This window comes from Polyodon spathula, chromosome 17 (genome assembly GCF_017654505.1).
Source record: "Polyodon spathula isolate WHYD16114869_AA chromosome 17, ASM1765450v1, whole genome shotgun sequence".
In the NCBI taxonomy this organism is placed as follows: Eukaryota; Metazoa; Chordata; class Actinopteri; order Acipenseriformes; family Polyodontidae; genus Polyodon; species Polyodon spathula.
In genome coordinates this window covers 3,414,234-3,432,952 of record NC_054550.1, presented here as the reverse complement: position 1 = coordinate 3,432,952, position 18,719 = coordinate 3,414,234, and the positions used below count along the sequence as shown (strand labels likewise).

General features: G+C 38.3%; 2 protein-coding genes across 2 annotated transcripts; both read right to left on the bottom strand.

The window, feature by feature from the left end:
* Positions 1–3,506: 3,506 nt before the first annotated feature.
* Positions 3,507–6,066, bottom strand: LOC121329751 (potassium voltage-gated channel subfamily A member 1-like). The gene has a single exon (XM_041275501.1). It carries the CDS (start codon positions 6,064–6,066, stop codon positions 3,991–3,993), a length of 2,076 nt encoding a protein of 691 aa, XP_041131435.1. The 3' UTR covers positions 3,507–3,990.
* A 7,597-nt stretch (positions 6,067–13,663) lies between these two features.
* On the bottom strand, positions 13,664–16,486 carry LOC121329518 (ARL14 effector protein-like). Its single transcript, XM_041275112.1, is given in 4 exon segments — positions 13,664–14,050; positions 14,622–14,752; positions 15,166–15,247; positions 15,249–16,486. Coding segments are annotated over 4 exon segments (792 nt in total). The 5' UTR covers positions 15,599–16,486; the 3' UTR covers positions 13,664–13,821.
* Between the last annotated feature and the right edge of the window lie 2,233 nt (positions 16,487–18,719).

Genomic DNA, 18,719 nt, shown 5'->3' with positions numbered 1-18,719 from the left:
TGCCGTGGTTTAGTATATTTTTAGGAAATAGAAAAATCTGTTATCCTGCCTCAGTAATGTCCTCACTTTGGTGGTGAATATATAAAACAACGGTCTCTCTTCTATAGCAGGGTGAGCGGCACACACACACCGCTACCAGCGGTAATAAACTGGGGTCTTTTTGCATACATTTCTCCTTTCTCTCCCAATTTCTAAATCCAAAAAAAATAAAATAATAAATAAGTTTAAGTCTCTGTTTGTGAGCAGTGAGTAAATGAATGAGTTCTGTGGCTGCTCCCGCTGCCCACTAACACAGAGTACACTGTCTTCAAATCAGCAGAGACATTATTTAGGCTGCCTGCCCGTAATAGGACTCCCTACCATACCCTGTGTCAATAACCACTGAGGTGAATGTGTGTTAAAAGTTGAGGTGCACTTTTCTGTGCATTTATTACAGTATTCTAAAAATAACACAACAGCGCATGTTAATAACAGTGCAACTCATATTCAAAACAGTGTAACATTTCACTTAGAGCACTGTTCACTTACAGCACTGAGAAATCTCAGGAGTAAAGTTCAGCCCTGCCTCTCATTACATTATCTTACAAAGCAGCCTGTTTGGGTATTTCTGTGTCTCTTTTTGGCACAATATAAACGATGTTTGACACTGGATCAGGCAAACACGGACATGGTCATGCTTGCCTCTGAATAAATCTCAAGATACGCTAGCAAATAAAAACGTCCACAAAGCAATCTTACATAGTGGGTACCTGACGGACACAAGGGCCTCAGCAGTGCAGTGATCTATCCCAGATCATCATGACCACTCCAGTGCAGTGCAGTGCAAAGGGAATTCCGAGATTACACAGGGAAGCCACGACACTCCTTACTGCGCTGCAGCCTTGAGTCCCTTTCGTGCAGCTACCACCTTGAGTGAATGAGCAGGAATACACAGCAGGTGTCAAAAAAAAATCTGAAAGGTTAAGCCTGTGTCATAATGACTTAGTCCTGCCCAGCTAAGAATCTTGTGAATAAAGCAGTTATCATGTGACCTACACAGCATAATGAAAAGCACATGCTTTCACTACATTTGCCAAACAAATTTGAACTGAGCTAAATATGGTTGTTTTTGTCTCTTTGACTAAATATTTAAATGTTTGTTTTTTTGTTTGTTTTGTTTTGTTTTATTGATGTAACAAGCAATTGTTCAGTAGTGGAAATCGTATATCGTGTTTATACGATTGAGATATTTTAAATAAATTCTCTTTTAACGCTGGTTAGCGACTCTGCACTCACATTTCTTCCCTATTTAAATAAACATGCCTCTTTGCTCAGCTTCATTTTGGTTAGATGCTGACGTACAGTAATAGAGCGGAGGCTGGATGCAAACCGGAGCTCACACTCAGCGCAATCGAGCGCCCTGACCACTCTGAAAATAAGTCTGTCCCATAGAGTTTTTAGCCTCATCTCACCGACTGGGGAATCTGTAACGGGGGGGCACTACACTGCGTTCGAGTGCTGTTAAACTTGATAGTTCAGTGTAGTTGATAGTTCATTTACTTCCAATGGTATTTTGGCACAGCAAACAGTGACAGGAGGTGACACAAGTTGCAAACTGAATCTTAAAGCAAAATCTTAAAGGTGTCACTATTCTAACAAATACCCTAATAATAATACTACAATCTTTCTGAAAGAGCGCTCCAAGCGCAATAATACCCATTCGTTAAACACAAGAATGCACTGTAATGTACCCAGTGAATGTGTAAAATGATTAAAGTGTGCGTGTATTTGAGACAGTTAGCTGTGGCAATATTTAGTGCTTTTAGGCCCAGTTAACTTACTAACGAGTTCTGACGCGTATCCGTCCTTTACGCACACTCACCGCAAGGTGTTTGCCTGTTTAAATATAATCAGCCTGCTTTCAGCCAAGAGCCACAGCCGATAACTTAGATATTTCCATTGTGGGAGATGTTAATTACATTGGGCAGTTTCCTCGTGACACACTTCGATTTCCCTGGAGTAAAATTCAATTGCACCTATTGCGAAACATGCCTAATTCATTGCAAAGGCGCCCTCCTACAGGTATAACAAGGAGCGTGGAAAATAGAATATGGGTTAGAAAAAGCATGTTAATAATAATAATAATAATAATAATAATAATAATAATAATAATAATAATAATAATACTACTTTACTCTGGAAAATCCTGTATAATAAGTCTTGTGCATCTAAGAGAGACACTATATATATATATATATATATATATATATATATATATATATAATATATATATATATATATATATATATATATATATGTATGTATGTAGCCGTCATTCTGGCTGTATTTTCTTCTTCTGGTGGTACAGAATGTCCGCGATCAAAAAAATAAACAAAAATAAAAACTTGTCCACATATGTATGTAGTCAGAAACGTTTATCTAAATGTTTCAACTTGAGATGGTTTAAAGCGATTTTGCAATTCTCTGGAATAAGTTAGAGGAGTGTGGTTCTGTCACGTGGTCTTCAGAAGAAATTATGTGACAAGAAGTCCTTGGGGAACGCTTTTGATTCCTAGCCTTGTTCAGGACATGCAGCTTGTGAGTAGGGTTTGTGGTACTCTGTTGCTTTAATTGCAGTAGCAATACGTGCTCGCACGACTGCGTGAAATAATGTTTAGAGGGTTTTTTTGTTGTTGTTTTGTTTGTTTGGTTGGTTGTTTTTTTAATATGAATACTGTAATGATGCGAGTTGCTTTGGTCTCAGAAACACAATTCTATTCTATCCCCACTCACTGACATTGAAGCATGAATCCACCAGCGCACATGTCCGGAAGACTGTATTGGGAAAATAATAATAATAATAATAATAATAATAATAATAATAATAATAATAATAATAATAATAATAATAATAATAATAGTTGTGTACACAACAGAATGGCATTATCAGTGATATTCTCTTAAGGGGCTATTGTTCCAAAGGGAGCTTGCATTTCAGAAAGGGTATGTGCGTAATAAATTGGCAACTATTAGGCAACAACTGACAGTGCTGGTATTTATCAGACATCCGTACAAAAAACAATGTATCCAACAGCGTTCAGTCTTCCCAGGTTATCAAATGCCATTGAACATATAGACGGAGACCCCCATAAAAAGAAGAAGAAAGAAGTAGCCCAAAACGTTTCAAATGACTGCAGTGTCTTCCTGTGCGTATTTGCAGGATGTTGTATAACTATACTATAGCCAAACGTCCCGGGAAGAGGGTGTCTTGCGTTATTGTCTTGCAATTATAATCAACATTTCACAGCACTACAGAAAAGATTTGCCTTAAAAATGCACTCCTATCTCCTGCATATTTAATAGTGCAAACAAGGCAGAGTTTGATCAAATAACAGCAAAGCTGGAGTTATAATTCCACATGTATCTTTTAAGTGCTTTGACTTTATCCACTTGCCAACAAGACAGGAGACACAAACTGTGTTTGTTTGTTTGTTTTCTTTTCTTTTCTTAAAGTGTCTTTTTTCAGGATTGAGCATCTTTTTTCTTTGATGTTACATGGATTTAATTCGGTTATTGTTCGAAGTATTGACAATCCTTTGCCGAGCATCGCTCTTCTCTGGCAGTGTGTTTTTTTTTTTTTGTGTGTGTGTGTGTGTTAGTGCTCTCTTTCACAGTTTTATGCTTTTGAAGTTCTGGTAAAAAAGCAAAACACACAGCTGCTGGATGTCAGTGAACGTACTGAGTTACTGTGCAAAACAGTAAATAATTAAAAGTTCAGGATGAAGCTTTGAGAATCAAAATCAAAACGTTTCCCCCCAGCCCTCTGATGTGAACTTCTATTTGCAGTCCATCATTGACCTCTCATATGTCTGCATTCGCATTAGTTCTTATAATATTGATAAAGCATAGCATTGTGTATGCAGTTTATTTTCCATTTGCTGGCTTGTGCTTGTGCTTGTGTGTCTCTTCGATGCTTATCATTGCATAAGCGGTAATCACTCCAAATGCGCATCACACGTCAGTTTCTACCGAGCTAGGACTCAAACAGTGTTTCTTGACTATTTCTGTGCCATTGCCTTTGCTCTGACTCCGGTTTTCCTTTGCGCAAAGCGACTCCGTTACGCCCTCGTCCATCTCCACATATTCGGATTTGTCCCCCAAAGAAGAGGATGAGGAGGAACCTCTACACTTCCTTAGGAAGTTTGTGGGGAAGCAGGGGCAGGTGGGTGCAGACGGCTGAACCGGTGACTGATCTTCATTGTCAGTTTCCCTATGGTAAAAATAATTAAAGTTGGAAACGATTACCGGCACCGGGAGAGCAATCGTTAAAACACCTGCTATGGCACAGAGTGAGCCCACTATCTTGCCACCGACAGTTATAGGCTTCATGTCGCCATAGCCGACCGTAGTCATGGTTACCACAGCCCACCAAAAGGCATCGGGGATACTCCCGAACTGGGAGCGGGGCTCATCTGCTTCTGCAAAATACACCGCGCTGGAAAACAGGATGACGCCGATGAAAAGGAAAAACATCAGCAGACCCAGTTCCCTCAGACTGGCCCTCAGGGTATGTCCGAGGATTTGCAGGCCCTTCGAATGCCTGGAGAGCTTGAATATGCGAAAGACTCTGACAAGACGAATTATCCTCAGAATGGCAAAAGACATGGCTTGTTGCCCGTTGCCTTGATGCTGCTGAGCGAGATCAGAGGCAATAGTAATAAAATAAGGCAAAATGGATACAATGTCAATAGTGTTCATAATGGTTTTAAAGAAGTCAGCTTTGCTGGGGCATGCATAGAAACGAACAATCATTTCAAAAGTGAACCAAATAATGCACACAGTCTCCACAATGAAAAAGGGGTCGTTAAAAGGTGTAGATCCATTGTCTTGGGCTGTCCCGTTGATGTCGCTGTTTAAGTAATCGTTGTCTTCTCTGAACACAGGTAAAGTTTCCAAACAAAATATGATCATGGAGATCAGGATTACCACCACGGAAACGATCGCAATTCCTCTAGCAGGCACTGAGCTTTCTGGGTGTTCAAACAGAAGCCAGACCTGGCGTTTGAACTCGTCCTCTGGTAAAGGCTTCTCCTCCTCCTTCACGAAACCCTCGTCCTCCCTGAACTTCAACATTGCATCTTCTCCGAGTTCGTAAAACGTGATCTCTTCGGAGAAGATGTCAAAAGGCACGCTGGGGGGTCTCTTTAACCTGCCGCCTGACTGGTAAAAGTAGAGGATGGCATCAAAACTGGGTCGATTCCTGTCAAAGAAGTACTCGTTCCTCCGGGGGTCGAAGTGATTGATTCGTTTTTCGGCGTCCCCTAGCAGCGTGTCAGGAAACTTAGTCAAAGTTTTCAGCTGCGTCTCGAACTTCAGTCCGGAGACGTTGATGACAACTCTCTCGCAGCACTCGTACTCGCTGTAGACAGAGTCATAGCCTTGCTGGGATAGTCTGTCAGTGAGAGAAACCCTCTCCTGTTCATCATCCATGGTACAGAGAAAACTTTTTTTCCTGTCACCTGCAGTCTGTTCCTCTCCGTCAACAACTTCTTCTTCTTCTTCTTCTTCTTCTTCTTCTTCTTCTTCTTCTTCTTCTTCTTCTTCTTCTTCTTCCTCCTCTTTCATAATTTCTTCCTCGGACCCAGTTGGAGCCAACTCCGAGTAGCGAGAGTGGCCCCCTCCGCAGCCCTGACGTCGCTTCTTTCTCCTGTCCTGTTCTGAACCCTGATGCTTTTTCTTCCCTTTGACTAGTTGCTGCTGCTGTTGTGGCTCGTGGTGGTGTTGCTGCTGGAAGGCGGAGGCGGAGGAGGGGCACGAAACGATTCTATCGCTACAGCTGTTAGCGTGGGACAAGGAGGCGGTGCGAGACTGATTCTGCTGCTTCTGCTGCGGGTGGTGTTGGTGGTGGTGATGGTGTCTCCCCACTCCTACTCCTGCCGAAGCAGCTTCAGCGGCGGTAGATCTGGAGTGTGCTTGGCGCTCCCGTTCGCGCTCCCGTTCCCTCTCCCTTGCCCGAGCCTGTGCGTAACCGTAAGGCGGATGGCTGTTGCACCCTCCACTTTCCACACTCACCATAGCAGCCTCCATCTGAAAACACCAAAATGACAAAATGTGTAGAATCTGAAGATAGCAATATTGTTTTTTGTTTTTCTAAATAACGTAAAAATGCATGGTCAGACCCCTGGTGCACCTGTTGTTACCAAATCGTGAACTCAATGCAACTTTGTTGCCAAACTCTTGTTCTGTAGTTGTAATCCGCAATTAAATCCCCGGAACATGTTTTTTTTATTAATCCGTTTTGTGGTCAGGCGTAAAATGAAATGAGTTCCTGGAAGAGTCCAGTTTAACTTTCTATTTAAGGAAGAAGTGATGTTCTGCTTTTCTTTACTATTATTATTATTATTATTATTATTATTATTATTATTATTATTATTATTATTTATATTAAGTATGTATAGTTCATACCATTGCCAAGTTCATGTGATGTATTTTGCCCTTCAAAAAAAAAGTCGCCGGTACTTCTTCCTGTTTCTTTGATTTTATTATATGATAATATTAGTCTTTTTCCAAATGGCAACGGCTGTCGTGCAAGACATCTGCATTCGGAAAATGCTTGAATAACATTAGATGGCAAATTAGCATGGCTCCTATCTCCATAGAATATCACTTATTCTTTAATTGTCAACATGTTCACAAAGTCCTTTAATCCTGAAATGTCTTGCATGCCGTAGTATCCACTATTCCATCAGTCGTTACTCGCAGAACACAAATTCAAGTCCTTTCACCAAAATCTGCAGGAAAAACTAAATAAAGTGGGGGGAAATGTAACGTTTTTAAAGTGATTTGCAATGCAATGCATAATAATGAAATCAATTTCATTGCAAATATATTTAATTTTATCCTTATATGCTGTCGGGATAGATCGAGTTCGTATACAAAATAAGCTATTACTGTTTTCATATATACTATACCTCCAAGTAATCGTTTCTATAACTATAGATAGAGTTCATCCATGCAGGCAACAATCATCCCCCCATGTCCCCAAATATTCCACCATCGCCGTACTTACTATTTTTAACTGCAAGCAAAGACCCAGATGTATTTCTCCGAATGCACTTGTTGCAGTTTTGATAGTTAAATTGCGCAACATACATACAGGTTTCTCTTTGTTTGTTTATTAATTGCTATTGTTTGTGACAAAGTACTTCATCTAAATTAACGTGAGATAAATTGACCTTTAGCTGTGTGCCACTGCGCTGCCATACTGACTGTTGTTGTTGTTGTTATGAACACCCTTGTTCTTCAGCATTTTGGACCCATCTTTTACCCAGCAGGCAGAGCATGGCAGCAGTACGTGATGTTAAAGTACTCAGCCAAACGAGATTACCCCCCAACCCACCGCCTCCGTGCTGCTCACAGACAAGCATTCCAAAAACCAGACTGAAATCTGCGTGATCCGTGTGGCTGGCTGGCTGTTGTGTCACAGCAAAATTATGATTGGCAGTGGCTATTTCGCTCAACACGTAACAACTGCAGCTGTTCATATTCTAATTCAGCGGGATCAGTCATCACTTTTCCTGCAGACGTTTTAAAAATGTATATGTTGCTGGATATTTCTATTTATTTATTAATAATTATCATTCTTCCTTTATCCAGTACAGTAGAACGGTAACATAAGCGTAGGTAATCGCTGTTGTTGGTTTTTTGATTGTATTATTTTGTTGTTATTTATTTTGTAATCAATAATTGAAATATCAGCCACTGACTGGCTGTCTTCTCTTCTCTGTATTCCTCATTGTGTATTAAAAGGCAAAGTATCTCAGCTGGCTATATACAGGTGTAGAATCTTTGGTTTATATCACCCCTTAGTGGTTAGAAAGGGAAATTGCAGTCATAATATTCACAGAGCTGCTCATAGCTTTATTGTCCCCTATCTGTTACATTTTTATTAACCGTTTTATTTGTACTGTATTTAATGTATTAACCCTCCTATTATGTTTCGGATCTATTATGTTTCCGGTTTCCAATTAGCTTAAATGCTATTTTTCTTTTCATTTTCTGTATACTATTTTATGACTTTTTCGCACAGAAAACAGAACCTTTGAGATGTTTATTTTTATTTGTATTTTTTTAGAACAAGTCATGTATGCAAATAAGATGTTTCGTCACTGTGACCCGTAGCATTTATCCATGCAGATTTGTGTGCAGGAATAAAACAAACATCTTTAATTTGTTATTTTATTATCGTTATATTTGTAGTATTATTTCTGGAAATGGCTGCACCTGTCTGGAGAGCCTAATTTTCTCTGTCAGTGTTGCAAAAGCATCTCGCTGGTAAAGACACTCCAAAATGAGGCGCTCCCAGGTTGGCATTCAAAGAAGTTTTATCACAGCTCCTGGACTAAAAGAGCAGAAAACCTTTGCAAATAAAATCATTTAATCAATTTAAGGCTGTTAAAATTAGTTTGAAATTGTATCGGGTCAATATGACCCAAAACATAACAGATGTACCTAAATTCTGAACATAACAGGAGGGTTTAACAACCTGAAACGGTTTGGTGCTGTGACGTCACTAAACCCGCTTTTGAGTTCTGCATGAAACATTGAGGAATCATTCTTAAATCGAAGTGATCAGGGTTGGTGTTAAAAGTTTATTAATATATTTTAGGCATCGACGTGTTTGTTATAAATGAATGTTTTACATAGGTCAATGGTGATAGCGTAAACACAGTTTTGTAGAATCGCTTACGGTGTACAAGTTGATCAACGCGCAAGTGGCCCAATATGCACCCTACGTTCATAACGCTGATGGCATGCTGGTTATAATGCGTGGTTTATAATAGACGAGTGCTGGCATAAGGTTGGTATATCCTGTCAAAATAGGATATATTACCAAAATCCACGTTTCTTTGAATATACACATTATCAGTATGATATTCATAATAATTATCAGAAAGACCCACAAATACATGCACAGAAGGTTCTGTAAAACTGCTTGCATTTTCATTATTATTTTTTTATTATTATTTTCGAAACACTCTGCAGTATTTATTATTATTATTATTATTATTATTATTATTATTATTATTATTATTATTATGTACAGGTTCAAACAATTACAAAAAACAAGATGTGTTTCCAATCCGTTGCGTGCAAATGCATCTTAGTTTCCATGTTATGTTTACAGAAGATGTATGCATACCAATAACTATTTTCCTGAATTTCTGACCTAATTGGGATCGAGAGAAGTTAACTATTGTTTCTACAAAATGTCATAAATACACCAATATAATCTTGTGTGTGTGTGTAGTAAATGGATGAAACTTAGTAAATAACATGCCTTGTCTGGAGATAATTGCTTTACATTCCTTTAATTTTCTGAAGCTTTGTAGTTTGCCAAAACAACGTCATTAATCATGGCAAACTTTTCTTTAAGGTCATCTGGCGGCCGCGCTATAACTTAAAAAAAACCTCGTTGTTCGTGCTTTTAATATTTTTATACAAGGTTTTCAAACCTCCCCGTGCCAGTACCACAGTAGGCTAGTCTGCAAATACTGCTGTACGTTGCACTGCCCCATTTGATGCCCACTTCTCGACAGCAGAACAAGAGGCACAATCGTGGCGGCTCATGCTTTTTAGAAAGGGGCACCCTGCTGAAAGATTAGTATTTCCTGTTCTAGCTTGAATGGTTGTATTGGAAACAGAGTTGGTGGAAACATTGTTCCCTGCAGTAGCGCTCTTCGTTGTTACTGACTGTAAAGCAAAGCTTGCATTTCCAGTTCTAACTATTAATCACGTTTTGCTTTTGAATTTCAGGTTAAATGAAAATGTTCTGGTTTTAGCAAAGTATGTTGTTTACAGAAATGTTAATAACAAAAATAAAATAAAGTCAGATTTTCCCAATATCAGCCGCCATGCTTGTAAACCAGGCACTGTGCTGCTTGTTGTTTGCTTTATACTGTTAAGGCTTAATTTCTTCTTCTCTGAAAGTGTGTCATTGACGTTACACTTGCTTTAAAGAGTAAAGGTAAAGAGCAGACGTGCACAGAAATGATCTTCCTCAGTCCTGGAGGGCAGCACGTGGGAGCACAAGGCTGCCTTGCTCTGCAGGCACATCGCCCTTGACAGCTGTGTGATCTGGGGAAACGGTGGAATGTGCTGCACCCACTGGTCGACTCCGATCAAATGGATGTTATTTTAATCCCACAGGTGTAACACACACCGGAGCCTGTTCTATAAAGAATAAGATGGGGATCTAAAGCCCCTAGCCAGCGGAAGTCAACTGCCCTGCAGGTTTCCTCATTTTAATTGAGACAGTACTGTGTCTTACAGCAGCCGATTCCTTTATCTTTTACCACTGGCTTTCTTTCTTTCTTTCTTTCTTTTCTTTCTTTCTTTCTCTTTCCTTTAATCCAATTAAATAGACAAGTAACATTTAAGGAACTATAATTAAATGAATAAGCGTTTGGTCCCACAGTTGATAACAACCAGCTTTTGCTGTACTTGCAGTTTAAAGACATGGCACTGGTTCTGTTTTGCTTTGTGTTGCTGTGGTCCGCAGCTATCCAGTGTCACGCCAGCTGTGGCCTGAAGAACATCACAGCAGGGTTAGAGAAAGATACCTGCAGAAACTGTGTGTCTGTCAACACCACCTCCTGTGCTGGGATGTGCCTTATGCAGATGAGTGCTGTATGATGGTTAATTTAATATTTTTTGTGTGGTCTATTTTAAAGGTCTAAACAGTGACTTTTAATACCACCTCTTTTTTAATCTTAATGTTTATTAATCTAAATAATTATATATTTCTAATATTTAATTTTTTACTAACTTCTGTCATTTCTACTTAGATAATTATTTGTCACGCTTACAAACTATTCCAGGAATAAAATGCTTCTAAAAAGATTCCCGAGGGCTGACGACAAGGGAAGGGGGGTATCTTTAAAATCACTGAAACTCATAAAAATACAGGTTTCTACATTTTACAATATTACTGTGCAAGGTCGTTAAAATAAACCTCACTGGTTTCTCTGTGGAGATACAACAGGGTAATGTGTCTAGTAATTAGCACTGTTGTAAAACTAATTAAAAGCACAGCTGGTAGCTGAACTAGGAATGAGCTTGGGTTGAGGTGTGTTGTGTAATTGATTCATTTTAAGGCAAGAGAGATTCTTAATTAAAATGTAAAGAAGCTGTTTACTCCCCCATTCTGAATTCTAATTAGTTTTCCAAAACTTAAGCTTAGGTTAAGGATAAATAATCCAAAAACTCTTGGGCTACAGGTTGAAAAATTATTGTAAGATGTGCAGTAAGCTGGTGGCCTTGTAGCTTACAGAACAAATAAAAACATAATGCACACTGTATTTGTGTGTGTCTGTCTCAAAACGCAAGCCATCCTGGCAGCTACTGCAGCTCATAGCAATCTGACCCCAGCATTTGTTAGTGCCACAAGAGAACATAATGAAATCAACATCCTTAAAAACAAATTAACAAATAACAGAAAACACAGTGCACATGGTATATACAGTACAGTAGTGTCCTATGCATTGGTCGACATCTGTACGCAGGATAAGATGGAATTTGATTACATGTCTAGGCTAACTGTAATCAGATATGTGATTTTACTATATTTGCAATAAATTTTGGAGACCGGGGACAGTTGTAACCCCTTGAATTTCTCCAATCAGAAGTAAGCTAGAGTGCCATCACTTACTTGGCACATGCTCAGTTCAGGTATGTGTCTGCCTGTGGAAGAGGAACTGTCTGTGCCAAAGCCCTGAGATTTTATTTACATTTTCTTCCCCCCGTTTTCTTGTTGTGATCTATGCTGTGTTATCGATCCAGGCATTTAGCATTCTCATCCCTGATCTCTGTACTTAAAATGACACAATTGATTGCTCTTAGTTTTCTTCTTGGAACATGAGGTTTAGCAATGGTTGTAACACATGTTACAATTGACCCCACACAACATTAACTCAACTATATTTGGGCACATGAACCTTGCACTGAAAAAAACAAAATGTACATATATCACAATTGTGACTCAGTGACATATTATTGCTTGAAAAGGCCTGTAATTTTAGGAATGTTAAAGTTTTAAAAGCAGGACAACTACAAAAAATTGCCTTATGTGAAGAATTGTTTTTCAATAAAGATGTTTAGTTTTACAATAAAAACAAACATTCGCTCCATGTTAAAATTTTATCTTATTCAATAAAACATTCCATTCTTGAGTTTAATGAAATGCGTTATTTATTCTTCGCAGTATAATTCAATAAATAAATCAAAAATGGCCAGGAAGGACGAGAAGTGTCACAAACCCCAATTCCAACAGTTGGAGGAAAGCTATGCAAATTAAGTGGTTACCTAATTAACATACCCCTCCCCTACAGTATCCTCCATAACCAAAACTATAATTTACAATCAAGGAAGACCTCAAGTAAGGCTTTACAGAAATGCTTGCCCTGTGACAGGATTTTCAATACTCAATGCTGGTCCAGCCTGATAAGCACAGTCCTCAGCCTCTGATGGGAGAGAGCTCCGTTCCGCGATGCCACTGGGGTGTAGCAGGGTACTGATGGGGGCTCTCAGTCTCCACCTGTGCCGCTAGGTAGTTAAACCCTTTTCTCCATGCTTCATGCTCTACCAGGTGAAGGAAATGCATTAAGCATAGTAATTTATTTCAGAGTGGAAAAAATTACATTAATTATATACAAATACAAAAAACAAACCATAGCTTAAATATACCACGTATATCTGTAAAGGTTATATTTCAGATCTATATACAGTTTATTTTGTATACGGGTTAAAACTGAAATTGAATGTATCTTAAAATGCACTTGCTCGATTTTACCACTATGGTAGGGTTTACACAGAACTACTGTATTAAAAACATCAACATTATTACATATATTAGCTTTAAGCTATGTTGCAAAAATACATATAAAATAAAACATACAACACATAAAAACCCAGATATAGTTTTATTTCAATACAAAAAAAAAAAATTATATATACAGTATATTATTTTACATTCCTTGATTTTTATTTTATTTATTTTTTGTTATTGTCGTTGAAATGCAGTTGCTAAGTATTGGGGTTCACCCTTATCCCTTTCTGCGCAATATTACGCAGTATAAAAATAAAAAAAAATCACAATTAACAAATGTTGACAAGTGTGGGTCTGTATGCTCTGGTTGCCTTGATGAGTCCGACTTGACTTGCAAAACAAATACGCAATTTATAACTATCTTATTCACTATAATGTACACTGAAAAGCAGATATTTTCATATGGTTTATAAAATGTAAGCTTTCTTTATAACAGAACAACTAACAAATAGTTTCCTCTAATTAGATACAATAATGCAAACAATACCCACAATCTTTTTCCATTGCTGCATTGCTCTGGGATTTGTTAAGTGTACAAAACTGTTGATAAAAAATAAAACTTCTCAGTCTTATTTGGTATGGAACGAATTCCGCTCCACGACCCTGCAATATGCAGTTTATAACTGCATCATGTCAACATTTTTAAATGAATGATCAATTCTATTTAGTACATTTCAGCCAACAGCGTCAATTATTATTATTATTTATTTTTTTTTTTTTTACACAAGTCTTTATTTATTTTATTATTTTTTTTAAATGTTATTGTCCGGTTTGAAAGAACAAAACAAAAAAGCACAGAACACGGTCTTCTACAACAGAAAAAAAAGTTAACAGCATTTATGTATTTTGTTTCTTTCAAAAGAAACAAACACTGGGATGAACATTATATCGAAGTCGAACTTAATTCTACCATAGTAGAATGCAGAGTGCAGTACGGCACAACCATCTCCCGAGACCTAGCCCACGTGCTTATTGCGGATAATCTCCCCGCCTTCGATTTCCACCTGTTCGTACAGCCATTTGCGATCGCAGCGGCACTCGACGCCACACTTACGGGACCCACATTCAGGGCAGGGGTAGAAGCAGCCCAGGCAGTCTTCATCCAGACAGTCACACAAATCCAAGCCACTTGAAATCAGCAGGCCTGCGCTGTCGTACACTTTACTCTTTACACCAATTGTCTGCCTTAAAAATAAATAAATAAATAAATAAATAGACAAACAAACAAACACATATTTGCTTTGCTGCTCTGGTATTTTAAGTTACTTTGTGGCCCTATAGGCAAAATGTTATGGAGTGCATAGTATACCCATGTTGTCCAAATTGGTTACATACCCATTCTACCTCTAATGTTCTTTAAAAGCTTGTTCTGGTTCCAGGGTTGGGGTCAATTCCAATTCCCTTTTAATCAATTCTAACACATCACTGATCAAAATGAGCAGTATTCTATTAAAATAAGCTTCTCGCATGAATTAAATTGAAGTCATTGTTAGTCAATTAAATTGGCTTCAAATAAAAGATCAAATCACAATTGTTATGTCTGGGTACATCAACATTTCACATGGGAAGTGGGAAAACCACATTGGTTGAAATTAATTCATAAAGTTTTATGAATTGCAGCCAACCATACCTTATACCAAATTAAAAATGCTTACTATTTCTTGTTATACAATGTTAAATAAAATAAAAATAAAAAACGTTACCAGCATTGTACAGTAGAAGCGTTTACACCGTGTAAGAGAGCATGTTGCAATACCTGTCTGCGTTGATTACTGTTTTGTTGGGCTGCAGTCTTCTCTTATCTCTTCGACCGGGCTCCGCAGCAAACTCAGTCTGGCGCCCTGGGTTGGCAAACTGAAGTGACTTCAAGGCCTTAGCGGTCCGTCCCTGAAAATGTGAAGCTGCCATTAGCTGTAGAACTTGATTCGATTTCTATTTACCGGAGATGCCCTCAGAGGTTTGGCCTGGATAGATTTGGATCTGTAACCTTCGTTCAACCAAAATGTGAATTGTAGCGCAACAGAGTTTGCAGCACAATTGAACACTCCATGGAGACACAAAACACAAACATCAAAAGGTGAACCTCACAGCAAACAATTAAATCATTAAACCATTTTTTAAATTTATTTATTTTTAACAATGCATTCTTTACTATTTTCAGCTCCTTTGGTTGTATGGAGGACGCAGTTTTTTTTTTTTTTCTATTTTGTTATTTAGTTGAAATCTTGCATACATTGCAAAGCATCCCTATGACAGATCTGTGCTTGTGGGAGTTTAAAGAAACAGTTCCATATGCATGCTTCACTATTGTGTGTCTTTCTCTGTTCTACATTAGGGTCAAGGTTGCAGTAGCCAGTCAGCAGCTGTGAACACCTGAAACAGTTTCTAGTCCGGCACCAAGTGCCTTGCAAACTTCTCGCTCAGAAACGTGGCTTCATCCAGGTCAAGAGGCTTCAGCCCTTTCTTTATTGCTTTCTTGTGAGTATTAAAAGGATCGCAGCAGGCCTTCTGCAAGTCCTCATAGCGGTCCACATAGACCTTCTCGAGGTAAAAACACACTCTGTCACTCTCTGTGAAGCTCATAATGCCAGTCCTGAGCTGCAGCAGCAATGCGTTGCTGGGTGACATCTCACGCAGAGCTTTGCAGCCGGTCTGGCGGCAGTAGAAAGTCTTGTGGCAGTTCTGAGTTGCTTGAAGCTGCATCCCCACAGTGCAGGGTTCCAGATCAGCCATGACTTATCCATATGTTCTACAAATACATTTTTTTATTTATTTTTTTTCTTTCTGCAATTAAACTCCCCAAATCCTGTCCAGTCTGAAGTTCCTATGTAGTCAACCCTACAGAAAGCATTAAAGGCAATCAGATTGTTGCATCGTATTGTGAGCCTTTTCTACGAACTGGTTTTGTCTATTACAGGCGCTTACTACAGCCTGTTAAACCACCCACCAAGGCTGTATGGAGGCTTCCCTTTCTTGGTTCCAAAGACCACCTTACTTGCTTCATTATCAACTACAATGCTACACTATATAGAAGGGAATAAACAGAATCAGCATAAAACCATCTCAACACAGTACAGGTCATCTATAATACAGGATAATGAAAAACATTTTATATTTGAACTGCCAGATTAAACCTTTACTGTTTGTTTAACATTATAGGCACCTTTTTTTAGCGATTGCCTCTGAGGATGGTTCCAGTTGAATTTGTAGCTGGACCTGTGTAGCTTCGAATTGTTCTTATTCTTACTGTGATTGGCTGCAAAGCCAACAGGGCTAACCAGAAATTGGATAAGGTTTGTTGGGTTAGTTTTTCTTGTGTACAGTTTCCTTGTAACTGAAGACATTGCATTCTGGGTGATGTAGTTGTTAGTGGAAGTTTTAGGGGCAGCAGACAATTTTGCTGCACAGCTTGCTATGCATATTCTTATACAGTAAATTGTATTTCTGATTTTTTAATGCATAAAAGTGACAGGTATGCAGCGTATTTGGACTGCTGCTGGTAATATTTAAAAAAACAGCAGCCTTTTAGATGGTTTTGATACTTCAAAAACTTCTGCACCATTGACAAGGAATGCAAGAGACAGCACTGGTAAATACAACAGGCAACCCTGACACAAATACAGTGTAAGAATTTGTCTTAAAATACAGGCAATCTTTGACAGGTAATGTGTGCATTTTTAAAAGGTAGGACTTTAATGTAACCTAAGACACCTTTCACAAAGCTTTACACCAGTTATTTTAAGAATCGTTTTAGGAATATAACCTAGTTTGACAATCACAAAACAGTTCTAGAATGCTCTTGGCTTCTTACACAGTGGAAAACAGTACCATTAATACTACTGCAAAATTGTACTTAATGAATCAAAACATGGAGGTTTTTAAAATAACTTGTGGTGTTCAAGCTTTGTAAATAGACACCTGTATTTTTAATAATTCAACCTTGGAAAATATAACTGGGTGTTTGAAGTGATGGATATGCTTCCCAGTACAATGAGCTATGTCTACTACTGAAAGGAAAATTAATGCAATACATGACAAAAGCAAAACAGGTTAGCACTGAAAAATGCATAAAACAGAGCATTATGCACACATCAAGCAATGGCAAGAATACACAACTAACATTTATTTTAAATGCAAGTTAAATTTGTTGTTTTCCATGCATATGATCTACAGGCACAGCAGCAAGTAGCTATGCTGTCACAAAGTAGACAAGTACACATTTATACGCATTGGTAGTTGAGGGTTTAGTACACCGTTCCTCTCTACCTTGATTCTGCTTTCAAATATATGACGCATTTAAATACATACATAACTAGAACAAGAACATGTAATCTGTTACTAGCAATACCACCTTCAACAGAGGCATCTAACATTGAATAACTCATTTTACATACTACAGAAAAAAGAGAGTAAATGTTTTTAGGACAAAAGTATTAATTTTAGATTTAAACGCTTGATGTTACAAACTTGTGTGTCAAAAACGTGACGCAGTTTGTTAAAATATTGTCACGGGAAAGTGCCTGGCGAGTCCCCCGTTTTAAAATCAATGTACTGTGTGTTAGTTGAGGAAGTGTATTTTTCGACTGACTCCCGGCGGTAAGAAAACAGAAAGTAAAACAGAAAAATGCAGAGAAAAAGGAAAACTGTTTCTTCAGAACACGTCGTCTTAAGTTATGCATGTCATAAAATGATTTATTAACTGTGTCTACTGAATAAAAAATAAATAAATTAGCTACAAGTCACGCGTGTAAATAAACCGACTACGACTACTGTAATGTACAGCATGTATAAAGAAATTCTGCTACAAACTTTAAACATGTTTTTAATAACAAATAAGCAGCTACTAAAACATCCAGTATTTTTTTCGCATTACGTATGCAGTCGTGGTTTATTTTAGGTCCTAAAAAACGGTACGTAATCCGTGGGCCATTTTCCCTGGCTGAAGATTAATAACAATGCAGTATTAACAAACACAAATATAAACACTGTGAAATAACGAATTGCAAGCCCCAGAGACACACAACAGCAGCATTACACGGCAGTATACAACTTACTGCAAAGCACCACACGTACAAAAACAACAACCTGCTTTTGCTATGCTTTTTTTGCAACGCCGGATTCACCTTTCTTGGAGGCGGCATAGCCGCTTGGCTCTCCTCTCTCCAGCTAGTTTTCCCTTCTGCCCCTTCGCAATTCCCTGCTTCACAGAGGGTACTTTTATCCATCAATGGCGTACGTTTCCAGCTTTCAACAGTCCCTCACCTTACTGACCTCTCTTCTCGGTTTCCGCATGTTCTTCCTCCTTCTCCAGCACCATACCAAACGACACGACTGTACCAACGTGACATTTATGACGGCGCTTTGTGATTCATTACAAAACCGAGCTTGCACGCCCTCTATAGTGTACTGCATTAACAATGCTGGTAAGAAATATTAATTACAAATTGCAACAGCCAGAGGCAACTTGGTCAATAAATTGTGAAAGACAGTTAAACTGAATTGGCGACTTTGCATTAAAATTTAAATCTAAAAGTTGAAATGCGTGCTTAAATCCTGATAATTTGCTAGCAATCAAAATGTTTATTTTGGGTCTGCGAGTAAATCACCCTCTAATTTGAACACTGACAGAGTAAAAAGTATTTTCAGGGGGTAAAATACAACATTGCCTATAGTCATGAGTAATCTTGATGAATACTATACAATATGTAATGGTAGGCATTAAAAAAGATAAAGCCATACAGATAAATTAAATAAGGAAATGCATTAATAAGTTGTAAAAACAGTTTGTTTTGGATTACAGATATCCTTTTTTAGCGGTTGCCTCTGACAATTGTTCCTGATGCATTTGTAGCTG

Bases quoted from the DNA above. Each gene is read 5' to 3' on its own strand.
- LOC121329751 (XM_041275501.1), bottom strand. From the start codon at position 6,066: ATGGAGGCTGCTATGGTGAGTGTGGAAAGTGGAGGGTGCAACAGCCAT.